General features: G+C 41.4%; 1 protein-coding gene across 1 annotated transcript in view; it reads left to right on the forward strand.

The window, feature by feature from the left end:
* The first annotated feature begins 513 nt into the window (after positions 1-513).
* sv2a (synaptic vesicle glycoprotein 2A) overlaps positions 514-18,864 on the forward strand; it is a 37,023-nt gene continuing 18,672 nt past the window's right edge. The window contains exons 1-2 of the mRNA XM_035389735.1: positions 514-805; positions 14,826-15,616. Coding sequence (XP_035245626.1) covers positions 15,019-15,616 — 598 coding nt within the window. The 5' untranslated portion in view covers positions 514-805; positions 14,826-15,018. The remainder of the gene's footprint in view (positions 806-14,825; positions 15,617-18,864) is intronic.

An 18,864-nucleotide genomic window follows, 5' to 3' on the forward strand; every position in this document is an offset into this window, starting at 1 on the left:
GATGATTCAGGCCCATGTCAGTGGACATTATCGTGTGTAAATTTGGAATGACTGGGATTTCCTGTTATCTGACCATTAGTGTTGTTCTGCATAAATAATGGCCACAAGATTTTAATAATTTATCCACGGAAGTTCTGCAGTAGCACTAATCCTTCAAACTAGCATCCATAATTGAGTTTGTCAAGTTATATATTTTTTTAAATTATTATTATTATTATTGTTGTTGTTGTTGTTGTTACTATTAGCATTTTTATAAATTCCTCTGCACAGTTTTCATTTTTAATTTTTTATTCTGAATGTCCGATATAGGCTAAAATTTACTCTAGGATAATTTACATCGAGGAAACATAGGCCCTGTCTAAAATGACGCATTTGCGAGCAAAAGACAGTTTTGTGAGATTCATTTTTCAAATGCTACATGGAGTCTACTAAGTAGTCCAAACAGGGGGGATGTGCATCAGGCAAATGCCTACATTATTAAAGCTTCTGTTCAGAAATGTATTATAATATAAAAATCTGCCGTTATCTCCCGCCCGAATTTTGCAAATCGGTGGCAGACCTCCTCTCTGAAGCAGGTGTACTATTCCAGAATAACGTAAGGAGAAGGGGAGGCTCCAAGGGATATTTTGTGTAGTGTGGTAGCCTACCTCTCCTATCTCTTCCTTGTCGCGACTCGCTCTGCTTCCTATAGGAGCCGGGGGAAGGCAGTTCTTAGCATCAGCACACTTCATCACCACGGCTGTCTCTTTCTTTGGAAAGAAAAACTCGACCAAGGTTTAAAAATAGAGCGACCCTTACGAAAAAGGTAGGGCTATATTGTTGCTTATACCATAAATTACGCTACGGAATTATTCTGTTGTTATAGAATGTTAAATAGTGAGCTTTACAGAAATCATGAATATTGCACCGTGTGTAGCATAATTGTCATTTTATACACTGCCGAAACCTTGCCTCTGGCGTGTTCCAGGAAACGACAAAAATAAACCTTCTTTTAGTTGTGTTTAAATGTTCGATTCGGAAAGTAGGCTATGGCATCTTAACAGCAAAATAGACGAGGAATATTGTTTTTGATCAGTAAATGAAACGGCGTAAAATTAGGCTACGATTTCATACATTCCTTTTACACGCAGAAAACAATATTTTTTAATTGTGTTAACATCACATCATATTGGCCCTATATTATTAAATGCAATATTTTGCATTCATGCGTCATAATGAAAATAACATACCAAGGGTATTTCTGTCATCGAACAGAATTTGTGTAAATATATTGTCGTGATAAGGTTCGTAGTTTTCAGACATTAAACCTAATTTAATTTTCTCTTTCATTTTTCGCAATGGTGCTGCATGTCAGTATCACAGTAAGGAAACATTACTCTTGGTCTTATTACTGGAATGGTGCAAACACCAGTCGAATAAAATAGCTTTTATCATTATTTGATCCATTTTTTGTTGTCGTTAGTAATTGTTGTTAAGGGTGTTTATAAACACTACCCTTCCCTTTTTTAGTCTCGCCCCTTCACCTTATACTGCGTGAAGTGTTTATTGTAGGTGATGGGTAGGTGTGCCAAATATAAAATGACATCAATAATGGCTATGTTATTTAAGAATGGCGTGACCTTGATTGAAACAGGGAATTGCTAACATGCTAACATTACATTTCCTGCAAGAAGGACAGTGTGATTGTCAGTTGAGTATCTAATGTATAGTATCAGATGAATATCAGCTATAGCCTTGGTCTTTATTTTCTTCTGGAGCGGTTAAATGACCTTACAATGAGTTGTGCGGACTCTAAACTTCTCATTTATAGACCTATTCCCCTGATTGCTTTGCCCATTGCCCTGGTACATTAATTCTGCTACAACGACCTTGTCATTTGCAAACAAGGAACATACACCTTTACTGAAGAATTATGTGGAATATCAAATGCTGTTTTCCTGAAGATTTCTGGGTTGTCTGTTCAGTAGAAAAATGTATGGCTGTGTGTGTGTGTGCGTGTGCATGTTAATGCCCCAAACATTGTATAGACATGCCCTCATGTCCTGTGGCTGTTTATGCAAATTTGTCAGTGAAACATTGCAGTCAGTTGTTGGCATTTGTGCGAAAGTGAATGGCTGCAGATGCTAGGGTGGAGTGGGTTAATAGCATGTATAGTAGTTGTACTACATCAGTGTTTTTAATAATTGAAGCCATCCTGATTATTACCCTTAGCAAAAGTGATCCTGGAGGGTTTTTAAAAACTTTATCCTACAGTGGCACCAGTGGCCACCAGTTTCTGGGTACTACAAAACATAATAATTTCCTCTAATATTATCCACGAGGAACCGATTTATTGCTCCATTTCTGACAAATGCTGAAAATAATTGTTAATAATATAAAAAATAATTTAGATATTTTTTGTGAAAACAGAGAATATTGCAGATATTCCAATAATCCAATAAAGTATTCCAATAATCCAATAAAGTATTCCAATAATGATTGTACAAATATAAACATGGTATGTACAAACAGAATGATACATTAAAAAAACATGGTGCAGATTGTAGCTTAAACAATATGAAAATATTTTAATGTAACCTGGGAAGTTTAGTTTTCCAGGTCAAGTGGTTTAGCCGGATTGGGATCTTTTGAAGTTTGTTTTGCTGCAGTTAGATGGAAAGGGAATGTGCTAAATGATTAAATACCATCTGTAACGCATACCTGTTGAATTGCACCATGGTGTGGAAATGTTCATTAGTTCATTAGCTTGCATCTGGCGAGGTATGGAGTGGCTTGCATCTATGAAAAAGTTAACATATCTGTGCATTTACTGTAAGAAATACTGTACTTCAAATACACACAATTAACTCACTGGCAGACTATATCTATTATATAATATTGAGTTACAGTACACCGGTGTGTTAGATCCTTGCTAAAGTTGTGGCAGTGGTTGAATTTCCTTATATTTCACCTTGAGTCACCTGTTAAATTGATCATCGTTCTCATTTGTATAGTAGATCACACATGACTGTTAGTCTCCAGCAGTTACATTTCCAAATAATCAGACCCATTTTATTCCCTGGTAATTTATGCACCTTTTCTGTACTGTAGGAAAAAACTAGCGAATCATGTGATGACTCACATGTCTATAAATAATACTCCTTGCAACACTGATATGATTCCTGTAATAGTTGTCTGTTCCCTGGTGCAGCACTGCACTGTACTTTTCAGTGCAGCCTTTGGAGTCACCCTGCGGGGTACAGGTCATTGAACAGTTGCTGTGCAAATGCTGAATGGCAGTGCTGGTGATGGAGGTGCAGGCCGCTGCACGCACACAGTGGAGAGCGTGATTGTTAAGGCTCTCATTCTCAGCCTGTTATCTGTGTTGATTAAGGGCCAGGCTTCAGCCAGCCTCAGCTGTGAACAGGACTCTGCTTAGTGCCATAGCTGGCCCCTGCATTAAAAAGGACGCTTCTGTCTGTCATATACATAGTTATGCAGATTTGATGCGTGTCGTATGAACGTGTAAAACTAGCGCTCAGACTGGCTCTGTATTAAGATGGAATGTCTTGCTGACTGTAGTATTGCTGGATCAGTGGTTCCCAAACCTGGTGAGCTTTAGACTTTAGCTGGTCATACTGTATGGATATTTTAGCACATTTCATAGCAACTTCTCATTTACTGTAACTGGTGCATGCAGAGGTTTATGGTTGGAATCTGTTGGTGCAAGAGTACATTTAAAAGCCCCATTTGCCTATATATAACCTTTTGCTCTAGCCATATTATTGCCTAAAACCTTGTACCTCCAAATGTACATATTTTTCTATTCAACTCAATAAAATGATAGTTCAGTTACGTGGAGCTTTAAAACATGAATGTTCTGTTTAAATGCTTGAGTTCTTTAATGTCTTATTATTGATGTTCTCCGCGTAAGGACAGGTATTGTAGGTATTCAACATTGTCTCTCTGCTGATTGTAGTATCTCTTTGAAGCAGCAGTTTTGAGAACAGATAGAGACAGCACAGTAGTGAATTACATTTGTATTAACAAGAGCTTGTAATCTGAAGCCTTTATCCGCATGACGTAGAAGTAAATAGATCTGATGATGCTGTCTCCTTCCTGAATTATGTGCTTGCTGTATAATGTTAGAAGATATTACCCATCGTTATTGCTTTACGCATTGCGTAACTGTGTATGACTTTATTTGTGATATAAATACTTGCATATTTTTTTATTCGCTCGCATGACTGTTTTTCATCACATTCAACTGAGGTGTCAACTAACTAAACAGCTTTGGGAGAATTGCATTATGGGACTTTGGCAAAGTGGCAAAGAGCCACCTAATTAGATTGTTGCATGAGAACAAGGAAAAGGAAGTGCACCGCACTGAATTGGAAGAGGGATCTGTGCAAAGTGAGGGTGGGAAGGATACCATGCAGCGCTGTGGTAAAGGTGTGTGCAGGCACAGTGCCTTCCTCCTGTCATCGACAGAGCAGGTTGTGAGCATGATAAATGCTGGACACTGACATTTCTGACACACCATTGACCTGCTACAATCAGACTCCATCTGTCATTTCATTAGGTCCCATGGGGTTATAGCGTACCTGAATCTCTCTGGTGCTTCCTTTTCAATATGCTCTGTTTTATTGGAGTGTTTTGTGTACCAGTTAAAACCTAATGCCTTGATGTCTCAAGCTTGTACAAAGGGGGAAATTACACATCTATAATGCTGAGACATCATTTCATTTTTATTGCTGGTTGTACTCTCCCCCCCCCCCCAATTAAGATAAGAATAATTGCTAAATGAGCAAATCAGGGTTGAAGCCAGACTGAAAGCAGAGTTAACAATGCACACTGAGACACTCTGAATTAAATTTTTTGTGTAAAAATACAATGTTTTCGCAATTGAATCCCTTGGTTCATTTCTTCTGAGAAGGCACGTGTTGACAAACCAGCAATATGAAGGATGAATCACTTACTTTATTCCCAGATTAAATGCTCAGAGCTACTTGGAGCCACAGAGCTTTTTCATCAGAGCTGGCAAAATGCAGACTTGATTTATGATGTGTGTGTGAGGGTGCATCATTTCTGCATCGAATCGAATTGATTTTTTTGCCTGCGAAAAGACTCTTATTCAGGCATCTGTCTTATTCAGGCATCTGTCAAGCTCGTATTGTGGAATATTGCAATGACTTTGCCACACTGCTACAAATGGATGCAAAGATGGAATCTGTTTGATGTGAGGGTACTGGCTTGCAGCTGCCTCTCCCTGATATTCAGAGTTTTAGGAGGCTGTGTGCACAGAAATGGCTTGTGACGGCAGTACTGTGAGTCACTGCCCTTCTCCACAGTGTGTGCTGCAGGGCCAGGATGTGAGCTGCTGGAGCTTCAGGCAGTCTCTGTGCTTCTCTGCATAGCACTAGAGATCTGCCTGATTGGAAACAGTGGGGAGATCTTGTTGATATTATAATACCATTTTATTGAATCCTGGTATCTTGCTGCTGTTCATTTCATTATAAATTCAAAATAATTGAACAAAATGTACCATAGGACCACATTTGCATTTGCATTTAGGCATTTTGTAGTGCGCTTATCCACTTACTGACTTACATGAGAGCGTATGAAAAAGCGTTGATGCTAAGTCACTAGGGTTGCAACCGAGAGTCACCATTCATACATAACATACTTATGCATAGTAAATACACGTGCCTACAAAAAAAGTGCTATAGTAGAGGCAGGAGAGAGGCTGAGAATGTAGAGCTTCAAGTAGCGAAGGGGTTCGGGGACATAGTTTTGGATGTAGCATAGGTGGGGCTTATAAACCCTTGATAAATACTCAGAATCAGTTGAGCTAAAAGGCAATTTAGCCAAGTGTGTGTTCAGGCTGCGGTGGAGGATAGACAGGGATTCTGATGTCCTGATTGTAATGGGGAGCTCATTCCACCACTGGGGGGGGGGGGGGGGGGGGGGGGGGCAGAGAAGTTGTGAGCAGGAACAAGGACCATTAAGCAAGGGTACGGTAAAGTGACTAGTGGATACAGAGTGGTTATTGTAGGATTGTTGGGTTTCATAATTGATTGCATGTAAGAGGGTCCTCCTTTCTTCCTCTTTCTGCAATATAGCCTAGGATAGTTTTCTCTGACTTAACACCTCCTACACAGAGGTGTTCTTGCAGGTTTTCAAAAGAGGCCATTTGGCAATGAAGCTATCGGGGAAGAATGTGGCATTAGGAACATACTGCAGGGAGCTGAAAACATGGCATAAAGAGGCACTTCCACAGACATGCTGGAGTGTCAGTCCACCAAATGAATTAGCCTATAATCAAATGATCTGGCCTCTGCATTCACATAGCACATATGTGTGTAAATGTTGATCTGAAACCAGCCCCTGCTGTTAAATTGTATGATCTTACAATATATAGGGAGTGAAGCAGAGAGCCACACTACCCAAGAGAAGATCTGTATGGGGTTTTTCGATTTAAGAAAGGCAGTATAGATTCTTTCATGTCTCTTGTGGGTCTCTGTAATCCCATGCTGACCCAGCTCAAAGAGTCAACATCACATGGGACTTCGCTCTCCACAGCATTGAGAAGAAACAGAACTGGGGTTCCTCTGGTACTGTGAGAAACAGAATCAATACATGTACACTTTAGTCTTTCTGGCTGTGCATTCCTGATATAAGATCATGCAATTTCCAGCCCAAGATTTATAACAGACATATACATGCTGTTTCCATCGACCTGCATTGCCTGCCCACCCTAAAGCATTCCACTTGGAATGAACCGGGGCAAAAGCAGCCAGCGTGATGCAGTTAGGATTTCAGATAATGTAGCCTATCTTATCTGGTCTGTGATGGAATATGTGGCTTTATTGCACAAAAGGGGTATATGATTGCAACACCCCCCCCCCCCCCCCTTTAATGCATTTCCCTTCCTTGCAGTTTCCTCACTCACTCTGTATCCCCCCATTTGTGATCTTCAAAAACCCTTTTTTTATACAGATGATAGGGTTCCTGGGTTGCCTGTGAGCCTAGGTGGGGTTCCCTAGATTAAAACTGGATGAAAACCCCTACAGATCACTGGTTCCTCCTGGTTTAGTGTGCAGTTCATATGTTTGTAAAGTGTCATCATTTACCCTGACCATTTACATTGCATCTATGGGAGCATTTTTTTTGTCTGAAGCAAGCAATTCAATTGCGGAACTGCAATAATCCATATAGAATTGAAATGGAGTCCAATTCCAGTGCACTATTGCACCGGGCTCAACTCATTTCTACCAGGCCTACTTCTGTATTTTGAGTATGGAGTCAATCTGGTCCCACAGTGGGGTCAGTACTGGTCTGTGGGCTGCCTGCCCACTCTCTGCTGGCACACAAGTCTGGTCTGTTTGAAGTGAGCTCTGCAGGGATTAGCCAACAAACACCTACGCTGGTTCAGTGTCATCCACACAGCACAGTGCTGACGTCAAGCAGAGAACAGAAAGAGGATTTTACCTATTTCCTTGTTTATTATATAGAGAACATGTTCATCTTTTACTGACAATCTATGGACACATGCAGGAGGAAAATATTCTTAGTTTTTGTATGGTACTTTCAGAAGTATTTTGGTGATGTGATGCTTGGTGCTATCCATTTTCCAGTAGTTTTACAAGCCTTAGGATGTCATTTGGCATCATAGCACTTGGGACACCATTTTTGTAACGGCTGACACAACTATGCTAATCTTAAGAAATGCTTTATGGAGGGGCAGAAATGTAATCCCCTCCAGTCTTTGTGATCTTCTGGTGATCGATGGTGAAAAGCCTTTCGGTCTCCTGCATCACCTGCTGTCAATATGAATTTCTTAATGGTGCCTCTCAAGTATAAATAATGAGGGAATTCTGGGGCAGCAGTGGAATGTGGGTTTGAGCTGTGGTCAGCTGACTCACCTCTCCCTCATCTTGAATTGCTGTGCTGTAACACAGCCTGGAGCCTGGCTTCTGATGTCATCAGGTCATCAGGGTTTGGGGCAGCAGTGAGCTGCTGACAGGGCAGGATCACTAGTGGCCTGTGTTTCTAAGACATGTGCCAGCCAGCTCTCTGAAGTAAAGGTGGGTTTGGATGTTCAGATTTGTCTTTGGAGCTTCAGCTGAAGTTCATGAAGTTCAAGTCTTCATAATCAAACTTTAGAAAATGTGTTTAGTCACTTGGAACCATGAAGCATGCTCACACCAGGTAAAACGCTCCTTATGAGGAAGAGTTAGAGATACTTTTATACCACACTTTCCCAATGTTTTACTTTGTTACAGAACCACTTTATGTTCCTGAATTCTTTAGTTTATTCAAGCAGTTTTTGACTCAAGCCCATTCAACAAGCTTGTCTTGTGGGGTTGCATACAAACCCAAATACCAAAGCTGGGCATCCATTTTCAGAAGATATTCAGAAGTTGAGAAAAAGTAAATTAAATTAAACGTACAGTTGAATGCACATTGCACAGATGAACTAATAAAATTACAGCTCAAGATGAACATATTCTCACAGGGATTCCTTTACCACGGTGCTGTGTTCCTGAACAGTTAGGCTTCTCCATCCATGTTTAATAATGGGCCATGCTGTGCACCATGCTCACTCTCACCAGTCTCCTGCCTCCCTGCCTGCAGCTGTGTCCCTCAGTGGGTCTCGACCAGGCTGCCACACCAGCCTGGCACATCTGCCCTGGCTGTTTGCCAGGCTAATGGGCTGCTCAACTGCCAGCTAACAGACCTGTCTGTCAGCACATCTCTCTCTTCTGTCCTCTTCTGTTTTTGATTGTTTTTTTTTTAGGGAGGAGACATAAGGGCGTGATTGATGACTAGAAAAATCTCCTGAGATCAATGGCACACTGCTGCTGTCTCTCCCATCTATCTTGGTCTTGATCTTTTAAGCACTTGGAGAAGACCCATAGAAAACAAATTATGGAATTGTCTATCTCTGCTTATCTGTAGACTTCTCTGTAGACCGTTTTTGGCAAAGAACATTTTCAAGGGTGTTAATCTAATGGGGATTTTACCAGGGCCTGTAAAATGTTAGCGTTTGCTTTGTGCGACAAGGGGAGGTGGATGTGCTCCTTTATTGTTTGTTAGCCTTTGGCAGAGACCTTTCTAACCACAAAGTTACTCAGGTCCTTGTTATTGCTTTCTGTGCCTCCTCCTGCAGTTCAGCTATAAAGGGCATTCAGTTCTGCCAGCAGTCTTACACTGAGGATCTCTTTCCTTTGGCATCATCTCAGCCCCTTTACAAGAAATTTAATGACATCATTTAATTTGGAGTTTCTTCATTGGTGGTTTGCCTCTCGTGTGCAGGTTTGGCAAAAATGATAATCAATTTTCTTGTGTAAAGATGCCAGGCTTACTCTAAGACAGTATATTTTTCACATGATCAGTGGATGAATAAATCTTAATAGGGGAGATTGAGGCAAAATAATACACCTTATAAACTATAATAATAAGACAGTACTGTGAGAAATAAGCCATAGTATTGTAATATACGTGCTGAGGTTAAAATATTAGGGTAATAAAAAGACTCTTTGAGAAGCAAATTGCCCAAGATGCAAACAATAATCCTAAACATTTATTTCCATATTGCAGTAGAAAATGGAAATTTAATAACAAAAGCCTAACACAAATAAAGCCGGAGCTTCTGGTAAGAGAGTTCTATTGCGTTCTGTGAACCACACTATAAGAAGTATTTAGAAGCTAAGGAAAAAATTATGAAGATGGGCAATTAAATAGTGAACTTCAATATATGTTTCAAGTTTAGTTTTGTCAGTTTAACAGCTGAGCACAGGTGTAAATGTGCCAAGGTTTATTCTGCGTGACTGTCCGGGAGCCTAGGCCTGTTCTCTTTACTGCATATTCTAATGTTCCTGTGTCTCAGTGGAGTGCCTTTGTAGCCAGGCTTGGTCGAGTACAGATGCTTGTTCACCAGCGTACCAGGTGATAGCTGTTTGTGAATGGCCTGTGTACTCAATGGTTTTTTAAATGGCGTTGAGAAGGGACATTAAGCTCTTGGGTCATGTGAACAGATGGATAGCTCACATTTTGGTAGGCGGGAGAAGACAGCATCAGGGAGTGAAGAGAAGGAGGCAGAGGAAGAGAGACAAGAGACAGGAGAGCCAGGTGATCAGTGGGAGGGAGTGGGAACGAGCAGCAGAGTTGGGCAGGAAGATCATCAGATGGAGGAGCGGAGCAGGTAGGTGGTGGAGGGAAACTGTTTGTGGGGGGCTGATGGCAGCAGCCTGGCATTTGGTCCGAGGGAGTGTTTGTGTATCCGAGGAAAGAGAGCATAAGGAGAAGAAGAGGGAGCGACTGAGGCCGGGATGAGCAGCAAACTGGGTCCTCCTCCATCTGTCCCCTGCTACATGCTGTCTGTGCTGCGTCAGATCAGGGTGGGGGCGAGCTAGAGGTGGGAGGCTGAAATGCAGCCTGGTTTCTGAGAGCAGGTTATCTAGGGAATCGAAAGAAGATGAGATTTGAGTTTGAGTGGAAATGCCACTGTCAAATAGAGACAGAAGACAGTGCCCATAGTAAGCCTACAGTGAACTGCATGAACTGTGCTCTTGGCCATAAATAGCTGTACGAAATGAGTATCGTACCTTACTGAACCTGTGTTTTGTAGTTGTCCAAGACCATGGTATGCACTTTTGTACATTGCTTTGTATGTCATGTAATGTACAGTGACCTGAGCAGTCAGATCACTGAACAAACATTGGGTTTGGCTTTTTGTGTAAGTAGATATTGATTGGTGTTTATATTACATGACATTTGTTTTCAGGTCACATTTACATGTATAAACATTGGCCATAAATTATGGAGGATTTGACTGAGGCTGTCACTGACCGGAAAATCCTCTATTTACATTAGCATGATGCATCCAGTGCATAATAGTGTGCCAGATCATAACTATCCAAAAGCTTGTGTATTTGGAGAAATAATCATTTTATATTTACTGCAGAAACAAAAGAAAAAGAACATAATTTATGAATACATTGAACCTGAATATGTTTAAATATACTATCTTCCCAAGCATGACATATTCATGTGTTTGTGTTGCATTGAATATGTCAGGGTTATCCCAGCAATCTCAGTTGGGAAGAATTAAAGTATGTAATTCACAATATTATGCGAACTCAATGATTTAAATATAGAATAGTATGTGGGAGACATTTACTTAAATTTTATTTGAATATATTTAAATACATTTTATTTACATATATTTAAATTTACCCACACAGTCTTGCGGGTGCTGCATTTCCCATAAATGATTCAATGACTGCTTGGCTTCCCAGGACCCAGATTCACTCCTATGCACAAGGAAGAGTAATCCAGAGACAAGAATCCAGTGGCAGGCGCAATGCATTAGCAGGCACTGAAACAGGACAGCTTTCAATAGTCTGTGATAGCCCGTGGGCTATGCAGGGACATCCATTTTACTTACTCGCAGGAGCCTGCACTTATGCAAATTTCTATATGCGCCGATCGCATGCATACTCATGAAGTCATTCGCGCACTGTCGTGCCAATCCAAGCCTATCGCAGTCCTCCCCCACTCTTCCACAGTAGTGTGCCTCAATCCACAATGCCTTCCTAAAAATAGAGCCTCTTTTGCACTACTGACAACACTTCAGACTGAGCCATGTTCTTGCTCAGCTTGGTGATTATAGAAGCGTGTTAACTTTCAGACTCTGCAGTGTTTGCTTGCCAGATGTGTGTGAGAGAGTGAAAAAGAGAGAGAGAGGGTGAGAAAGGGAGAGAGAGAGAGAGCGAGAGAGAAAGAGATTTTTTTTCTTTCATTTCAGTCAAGCAAGCTGATTGTAATGGGCTCTATAGCCGGAGGATTGCCCTACTCTTGCAATGCACCAGCACGTTACAGCACTGCTTCAGTTCTGGAGCCAGGAGTCTGCATGTATAGAATACATACTGCAGAAATGAGTGATTATGTAACACGCTCTATTAGTTGACTCTTCTACTGCTGCGTGACCAGCTTGCTGTGCTGTGTGACATAGGCAAAACATCCCTCAGAGTGTACAGCTGATCTGTAGTCTCATTTCATATTGACGCAAACAACGCAATGCTAATTTATGATCTGCAAGGTTTGCTTCGCCACACAAGGACCCATGGGAAAATATTGTTTCCATTCCATTTACTTTTAAGATCGATCGTACCTTCTCTAAAAAACAGCTGGAAGTTGTTTGTCCCAAAGGTCCAGTAATAGAAGGGAAGACTGAAAGACTTAAAGAGTTCTTGCAGTTTGGATGTAATCTCTGTGTTTCTAAGGAAAAAGCCATTTCCCAGCATGTCTCTTTGCTTTGTCAATCTCATCGGTGAGTCGTTTTGTCGATCCTCACAGTAATACTGCAACTTGAATCCGTCTCCAGCATTTAAAATTGATCCAGTTCCCGTCACTGAGCAACCTCATAAGAGACCTTTTACTTCTAAATGCCAGGGGCAGAACTGCCCTTGGATCCAGTTTTTGCGAAAGTAATGAGATTTGAGGCTGAACTGGGCCTGGTCAGACTGAAACGGAATGGATTTGACAGCTTTTGACTGTTATGGACGTCTAGCAGACATTAAATGTCCAGAAACCTCATTCCTAACTGTTCCTTAGTGGGATGAAAGTTTTTAAGGCCACCGAGGTTCTTAGTCTTGATAGCTCAGTCCCTTACATGAGTTTTAATGAAGGCCTTGTATGTCACCAGACATGTTTAGGCATGTGCTTATCTGCCACATTTTACTGTTTGTGTTGGCTGGCGATTCTTTGATAGAGTGACATTTAAAAATATATTATTATCCAAAGGGTGCGTACATTCTTTTGTCTTTTTTGAAGGGGTGTCCTCATCTCATTTGGATGGCACAGGTTATGCAAGGAAAGGTGGGTGGGTAACAAAGACAAAGCAATGAGTGAGGATGTCTTACTTCCGGAAGGATTTCAGCTCCTCTCATTTCAATTCCATGCTGTACCTTCACTAATCCAGATCCCTTAACTGACTCTCACTGCAGGTGTAGTTCAAACCTATCAGCAACCAGTCTTACTTTACATTTCTGTTATGTTTTGACTTGAATTAAACACTGGTTGCTTGTTGATTATTTGCTTACCTGATGAGGACAAGTGTAAAGAGTTTTGTAGATGTTATGGTTTTCTGAGGGAAAGTGACACAGAGGAACTAGACTAAAAGACTTTCTGGAGGAAGATAAAGGAGCTGGCTGCAGGTGCACGTCAGGTCTTTCCCTCCCTGGTGTTGTGCTGCTTCGGGTTGATGGTGTGACCGGTTCATTATCGGGAGAGACAGTGGAGGGGAGCTGGGAGATTAAATTGCAGCATAGGGCAGGTTAGAGGCTCTGGTTTGGGCAGGATGGGGGAGGCAGTAACACAGAGCAGAGGCACTGCTTCACCCTGAATCCCGATCACTTTGAGATGACAAGAGGAGTGAGGAGGTCACTCCACATGCAGCCGGAGTCAATGACAGTGCTTGTGCCTTCTACTGACATTGTTTAGATGCCTAATAATTTGACAACAAGAAATAATATAATAATGTAATAACATAATATAATAATAATTTATCCCTACAGAGTAAAATGTTTACAGTGTAAATTCATAACATAGTTTACTGTATAGGAATCCTGTTGGGATGAATATTCTATCAGAGTTTATTTGACTTGAACATTTTACGTGATAGCAGCTGTCTCTTTCCGTACATTTTTATGCCTCCGCGACAGCACAGCAGTTATACTGCCGTCAGATTTTATGAGAAGCTAAGGGCCTGTATAGGGACAATGTCAATTTATACCTGTATTTTTGTGTTTTTCTTTTATACTTAATAGGGCCAAGCATCCATGGATAAAAATAGCACTGCGGAACACCAAGATATGCCAGAATGTGTGCCAGGTTTATTAAATGCACGGTTAGAACCATGTTTTATTTTAAATTTGCTATTATTTTATGGGACAAGTGAAGGGGAAAATTGGGTCTTATTCCTGCACATGAATAATCCTATTTACCTGTTTGGTGAGGCTGCTGGGGGAAGCAGCTGAGGCTATGTGCAGTGAAAGACTGTCTGTCATTTCCCTTCCTATCTCGACTGTTTCCATGGCATTCAGTCTTGGGTCGAGACGCTGTATGAACCCCATCCGTACTTCAAGCTGATCATGAAATTAGTTTGGCATGCCAAAAACAAACCAAGCGTGCAATACCAGTGAGGTATGTAACTGCTTGGTTAGTCAAAGTAATATTTTTCCCTGTGTTTTTTTGTCTCACAGAAGCAGCTTCAGTTTCCTTTAATCTGTTACTGTATTGCATATTACATCTCATCTTTTCTGTTCATATTCTCAGGACCACTTCTGTGTTTAGCACTTGAAGGCATCCATACTTCATAAGCCATCCATACCTGCATGTAAAATATTTTGTGGATCAATGTTTCTGTCAGATTTTAACTGTACTGAGAGAGAGAGGGTTGTAGTAAACAACAATCTTTTTAAATCATGATTTTAACTGGAAGCATGAATCTGAATGCAAATGAATGAGAATTAAAAGAATAATGAAAAGAGCATTCTCTAATTTAACTGTTTCAGGTTTCATTAATGTATTTTTATAGGTTTATGAAGCTAAAATAGTTTTAATTTTAAAGATTAACATTATAATGTTGGTGTGCCTAGTGCTTACATTGGAATTTAGGACTTGGACATGCACTTGCACTTATATTAATACGCTGGTGTGGTGCTTACACAAATGAAAATGCTTCTTTCCATGTGGTTATGGACCATTATTGTACAGTAAAACAGCATAGCACTCTGTGATATGTCATGCAAACCCTTTCTACTTTCTCTCCTTCCCAGGCTTACGGTTGGAATTGTCCAACACGGCTGGAGCTGAATCTGCTTCATTTGGTCCAGGGCGCTGTCCAAGGTCCTGAACCCCAGATTAAGAGGATCCTACTGTGGAGGCACCATACCCATGTTTGTGAGGCATCTTTGAAACCAAGCCACTGCATTTCTCAGGGTTCACTGCTGCCACGCAAGGATTTCCAAAATGGACGACGGGTACAGAGACCGGACGGCCTTCATCCGAGGCGCCAAAGACATCGCCAAAGAGGTGAAGCGGCACGCGGGCAAGAAGATGGGGCGCGGCGTGGACAAGATGTCAGACGAGTACACCAAACGCTCCTACACCCGCTTTGAAGAGGACGACGACGACGACTACCCGGTGCAGGGCCAGGACGGCGGCTACTACCGCAGCGACAGCCGCGCCAACGACGACGAGGGCGCGCACAGCGACTCCACCGAGGGCCACGACGAGGACGACGAGATCTACGAGGGCGAGTACCAGGGCATCCCCCGCGCGGACATGGGCAAGGCCGACGGGGAGGCGGGGGGCGTGGTGCCCGAGGGGGCCCAGTTCCGGGACTTTGGCGACTTGGCGGCCGAGCGGAGGAAGGACCAGGAGGAGCTGGCGCAGCAGTACGAGACCATCCTGCAGGAGTGCGGCCACGGGCGCTTCCAGTGGAGCCTCTACTTCGTGCTGGGCCTGGCGCTCATGGCCGACGGCGTGGAGATCTTCGTGGTGGGATTCGTGCTGCCCAGCGCCGAGAAGGACATGTGTCTGTCCGAGCCGAACAAGGGCATGCTGGGTAAGTGGGAACCGACTTTCTCGAGCATTCCTTGTCCGACTTTCAGGTTCTTGAGGTGATGAAGGCTGTTCTCTTTTGACTTAGACTACTTGCAAAAAAATTGTTTTCTTGTAAAATTGAATTGCTTAACAGTGTGTGGGGGTACTTAGAGCCAGATTTACTAAGCATTTTGTGACTAGTTTCAATTGCAGATATGACACATTCTGCCCCAGAAACGTGCTTATGTATCAAACAGGCGCACGGGGCTCGAAGCGCAGAATGTGTGTCATCTATGTGAGTCAGCACATGATGCGCTTCTCTCTTTAATGCATATGCATTTAAGGGAGGTTCGTGCAAGTAATGGGTGGAAATATTATAAGTGTGGCTGATTATGTATTATGAATTTACAAACGCTCACACAGTTAACAAGGGTCCATTTTAGCATGAAATTTCTCTGCCTCTTAAGAGCAAGACACAAGCAAAATAGAGACACAGGCATGGGAATCAGAGATGCCAAAAAATTGTGGAAAGCACTGAAAATGGAAAAAAAGGAACTGAAAAAAGAGAGCCAAATATCATCGAACCAGTGTCACCTACTTCTGTGACAAACACCCAGCCATAGAAATAATTACTGTACTAGTAGAAGTAAAAGATGACCTAGAAACTCCCACACAACATTTCCATTCCATCATGTCAATAGTCAAAGTCCTGGCAACATTACACTATCTTGCATCTGGAACATTTTAATCGACAATTGCCGCCACAGCTGGATTATCCTAGTCCACATTTTGTTCTGCACTGTCTGGATACACTTTTACATTGCACCAGAACATGCATCTCCCCCCATCCAATCAAGATATTCCTCACATGGAACAGGAGCTTTTTGAACTGTGCATTTTAAACTCTGCTTCTTTCAGAAAATGCAATTGGTAGGCAGTCCCATTCATTGATTGCTTAATTAGCTGCAGCCTTAGTAAATAACATGTTAATTTCACGCAGGCTGCGTATGCTCTAACATCCCCTTGTCAGGCTGCATTTTGCGCATTTTATGTACTAGCATCTGGCCTTTAGTTTTCTGAGATTCAAATATGTGTCTGTCTACTGAAAGTTTGGGCTTTATCTATTTCAAACACATCTGTCTGCTGCCTGCCCCAGCTCTGAATCACAGCTCACTATAACTGCAGACCAAACAGTCTGGTCTGTGCAAGTGACACATCTGGTTTGCAGGCCTCTCTGCATGAAACTGACTGCATTTCCCAGGAGCCTCCTCCCTCTACACCCTGCATGAATAGGAAGTGGCCTGAGGCAGACACGGCCCACTGCATCTTACACTCACTCTGTACAGAGAGCTCTGCTTTGCTTATGGACCCCCAGGTATCCCACAATCCCTTTAATGCTTCTGTGTGCCTTATGAATTACAGTGTGTGCTTTAGAATGATACAAGTCAAATCCATATACTGCTTATATTGTGAGTACATATTCCTGGGAGCCCAATGACTCTTAATTGCCCGTCCTTGCATGGAACAGGAATGTTCTGCACAGGTCAATTCCAAAGTCCACTTCAGTGTCACCTTTGTATCATATGAATATATCAGATGTGTCTGTGTTTGGAATCATGCTTATATGTACGTACAGTAATGTGTGTATGTACTGTGTTTATTTGTAGGTATTGTCAGTCATAGAGTGACTCATGCTGATTATTAACTTGAAGGCAATCCCTGAAAAGTTTCCTGTTGGGTGAAATGAGAAGGAAAGTTGTGGGTTTCACATCCCAGTCAGTTTGGTTGGTTAAACTTTACTGTTTGGAGAAGGGATGAGTCATCCGCAAATCAAATTCTGTCTGTCATGTCTAAATGAGTTTCCACATCTGTGCTGCTTATGTCTTAGCACCTTATCCTTAGCACCTTGTTTGAGGGGAAAAACAAATTAGTTTTGAAATGTGTAATTAGTTCATTTTTAAAAGGTGTAATTTGTTTAATTAATTTTGAAATGTCTAATTAATTCATCAGTCATTAACAAAAAAAGTTTCAATTTCTTAAGTTATAGAATACATTTATATTAGCATTGTTAGATGTTTAAAATTCAAGTATATATTTGAAGTTATGTACTTACTAAAATTTCAGATTCACCGTCAATAATATTACAATCACTACGGATGTGCCTCAATTCCATGCTAGAAAAATTCAGATTCATTGCAGCGTAAAGGAATTGCAGCCCCATCGAAAAATGCATGCACGCGTAACGTGGACGCATTCAGTGAAATAAGATGAAATAATGTCTGTGTGTTCAAATTCACGAGAACTCTAACTCTAACAGCAATGGACATACTACTGAATATCCCTACCATTCCACATTTCTCAGAACAGAGAAGAAAATTGATATTATAGAAAGAGAGATTAAATATATTTGCTGTCCTGAAACTCACTAAAATTTACTTTACAATTTTACCATTGGTGTCTCGGTATGTAAATTATTATTCACCTTTTATTGTGATTCAGACTGTGGCAGTTCACAGTGAGGGCTGTTTTTTTCCTGTTATTTTGTGTAGGTGTATTCCTAGTCTTCTTTGGATGGTATTGACTTTTAACTGTGTAATAGCTAGACACATTTATTCTCAGCAGTATTTTTTTCAAAAAACGATGGCCTAAAAGCAATCAAATCTTTGAGCTTTTAGATAGAAACAAGACCTCTTGCTTCTTGCCTGCATTTGAGCGTGAAGCTGTTGATTAAGCTACATTTATAAATAGCCATAAGGGAGAAGGAGAAACTGAACTGTAATGTGGTTAGCAAATCCATTAGTTCTGCTTGTATGCTGAAGTAACTGACAGTCTTTGTGTGTATGTGCATGTGTGCATTTGAGTATGTGTACACACGCATGTGTTTGTGCTTGTGCTTGTACATGTACACATGCCTGTGTTCCTATGTGTGCATGTGTCAATGTGTGTGCCTGCCCATGCTTCGCTAAAAATGTCTGGGTGAAATTGAAAGAGATTTGTGTTGAAAAATATGAGTATATTTTGGCATGCGTGTGCAGTTTATGTGTGACAGAGCATCCATGCATTGTGTTTATCTGTCCAGATTCATAGACATAAAGGGAGAACGAGGAAGAAAAATTGAAAGGAAATTGGGAGGGAGACCTAAAGATGCCTCCGGAATGACGTGATCGGGTGTTCCTCCTTCTCTCCAGCTTTTCTTTCTTGTGCACTTTCTTTAGACTGTGTCTGCTAGGAATTTTTGTCTTCCTGCAGCAATACATAGTTTTACATTAC

The sequence above is a fragment of the Anguilla anguilla genome, chromosome 1 (assembly GCF_013347855.1).
Source record: "Anguilla anguilla isolate fAngAng1 chromosome 1, fAngAng1.pri, whole genome shotgun sequence".
In the NCBI taxonomy this organism is placed as follows: Eukaryota; Metazoa; Chordata; class Actinopteri; order Anguilliformes; family Anguillidae; genus Anguilla; species Anguilla anguilla.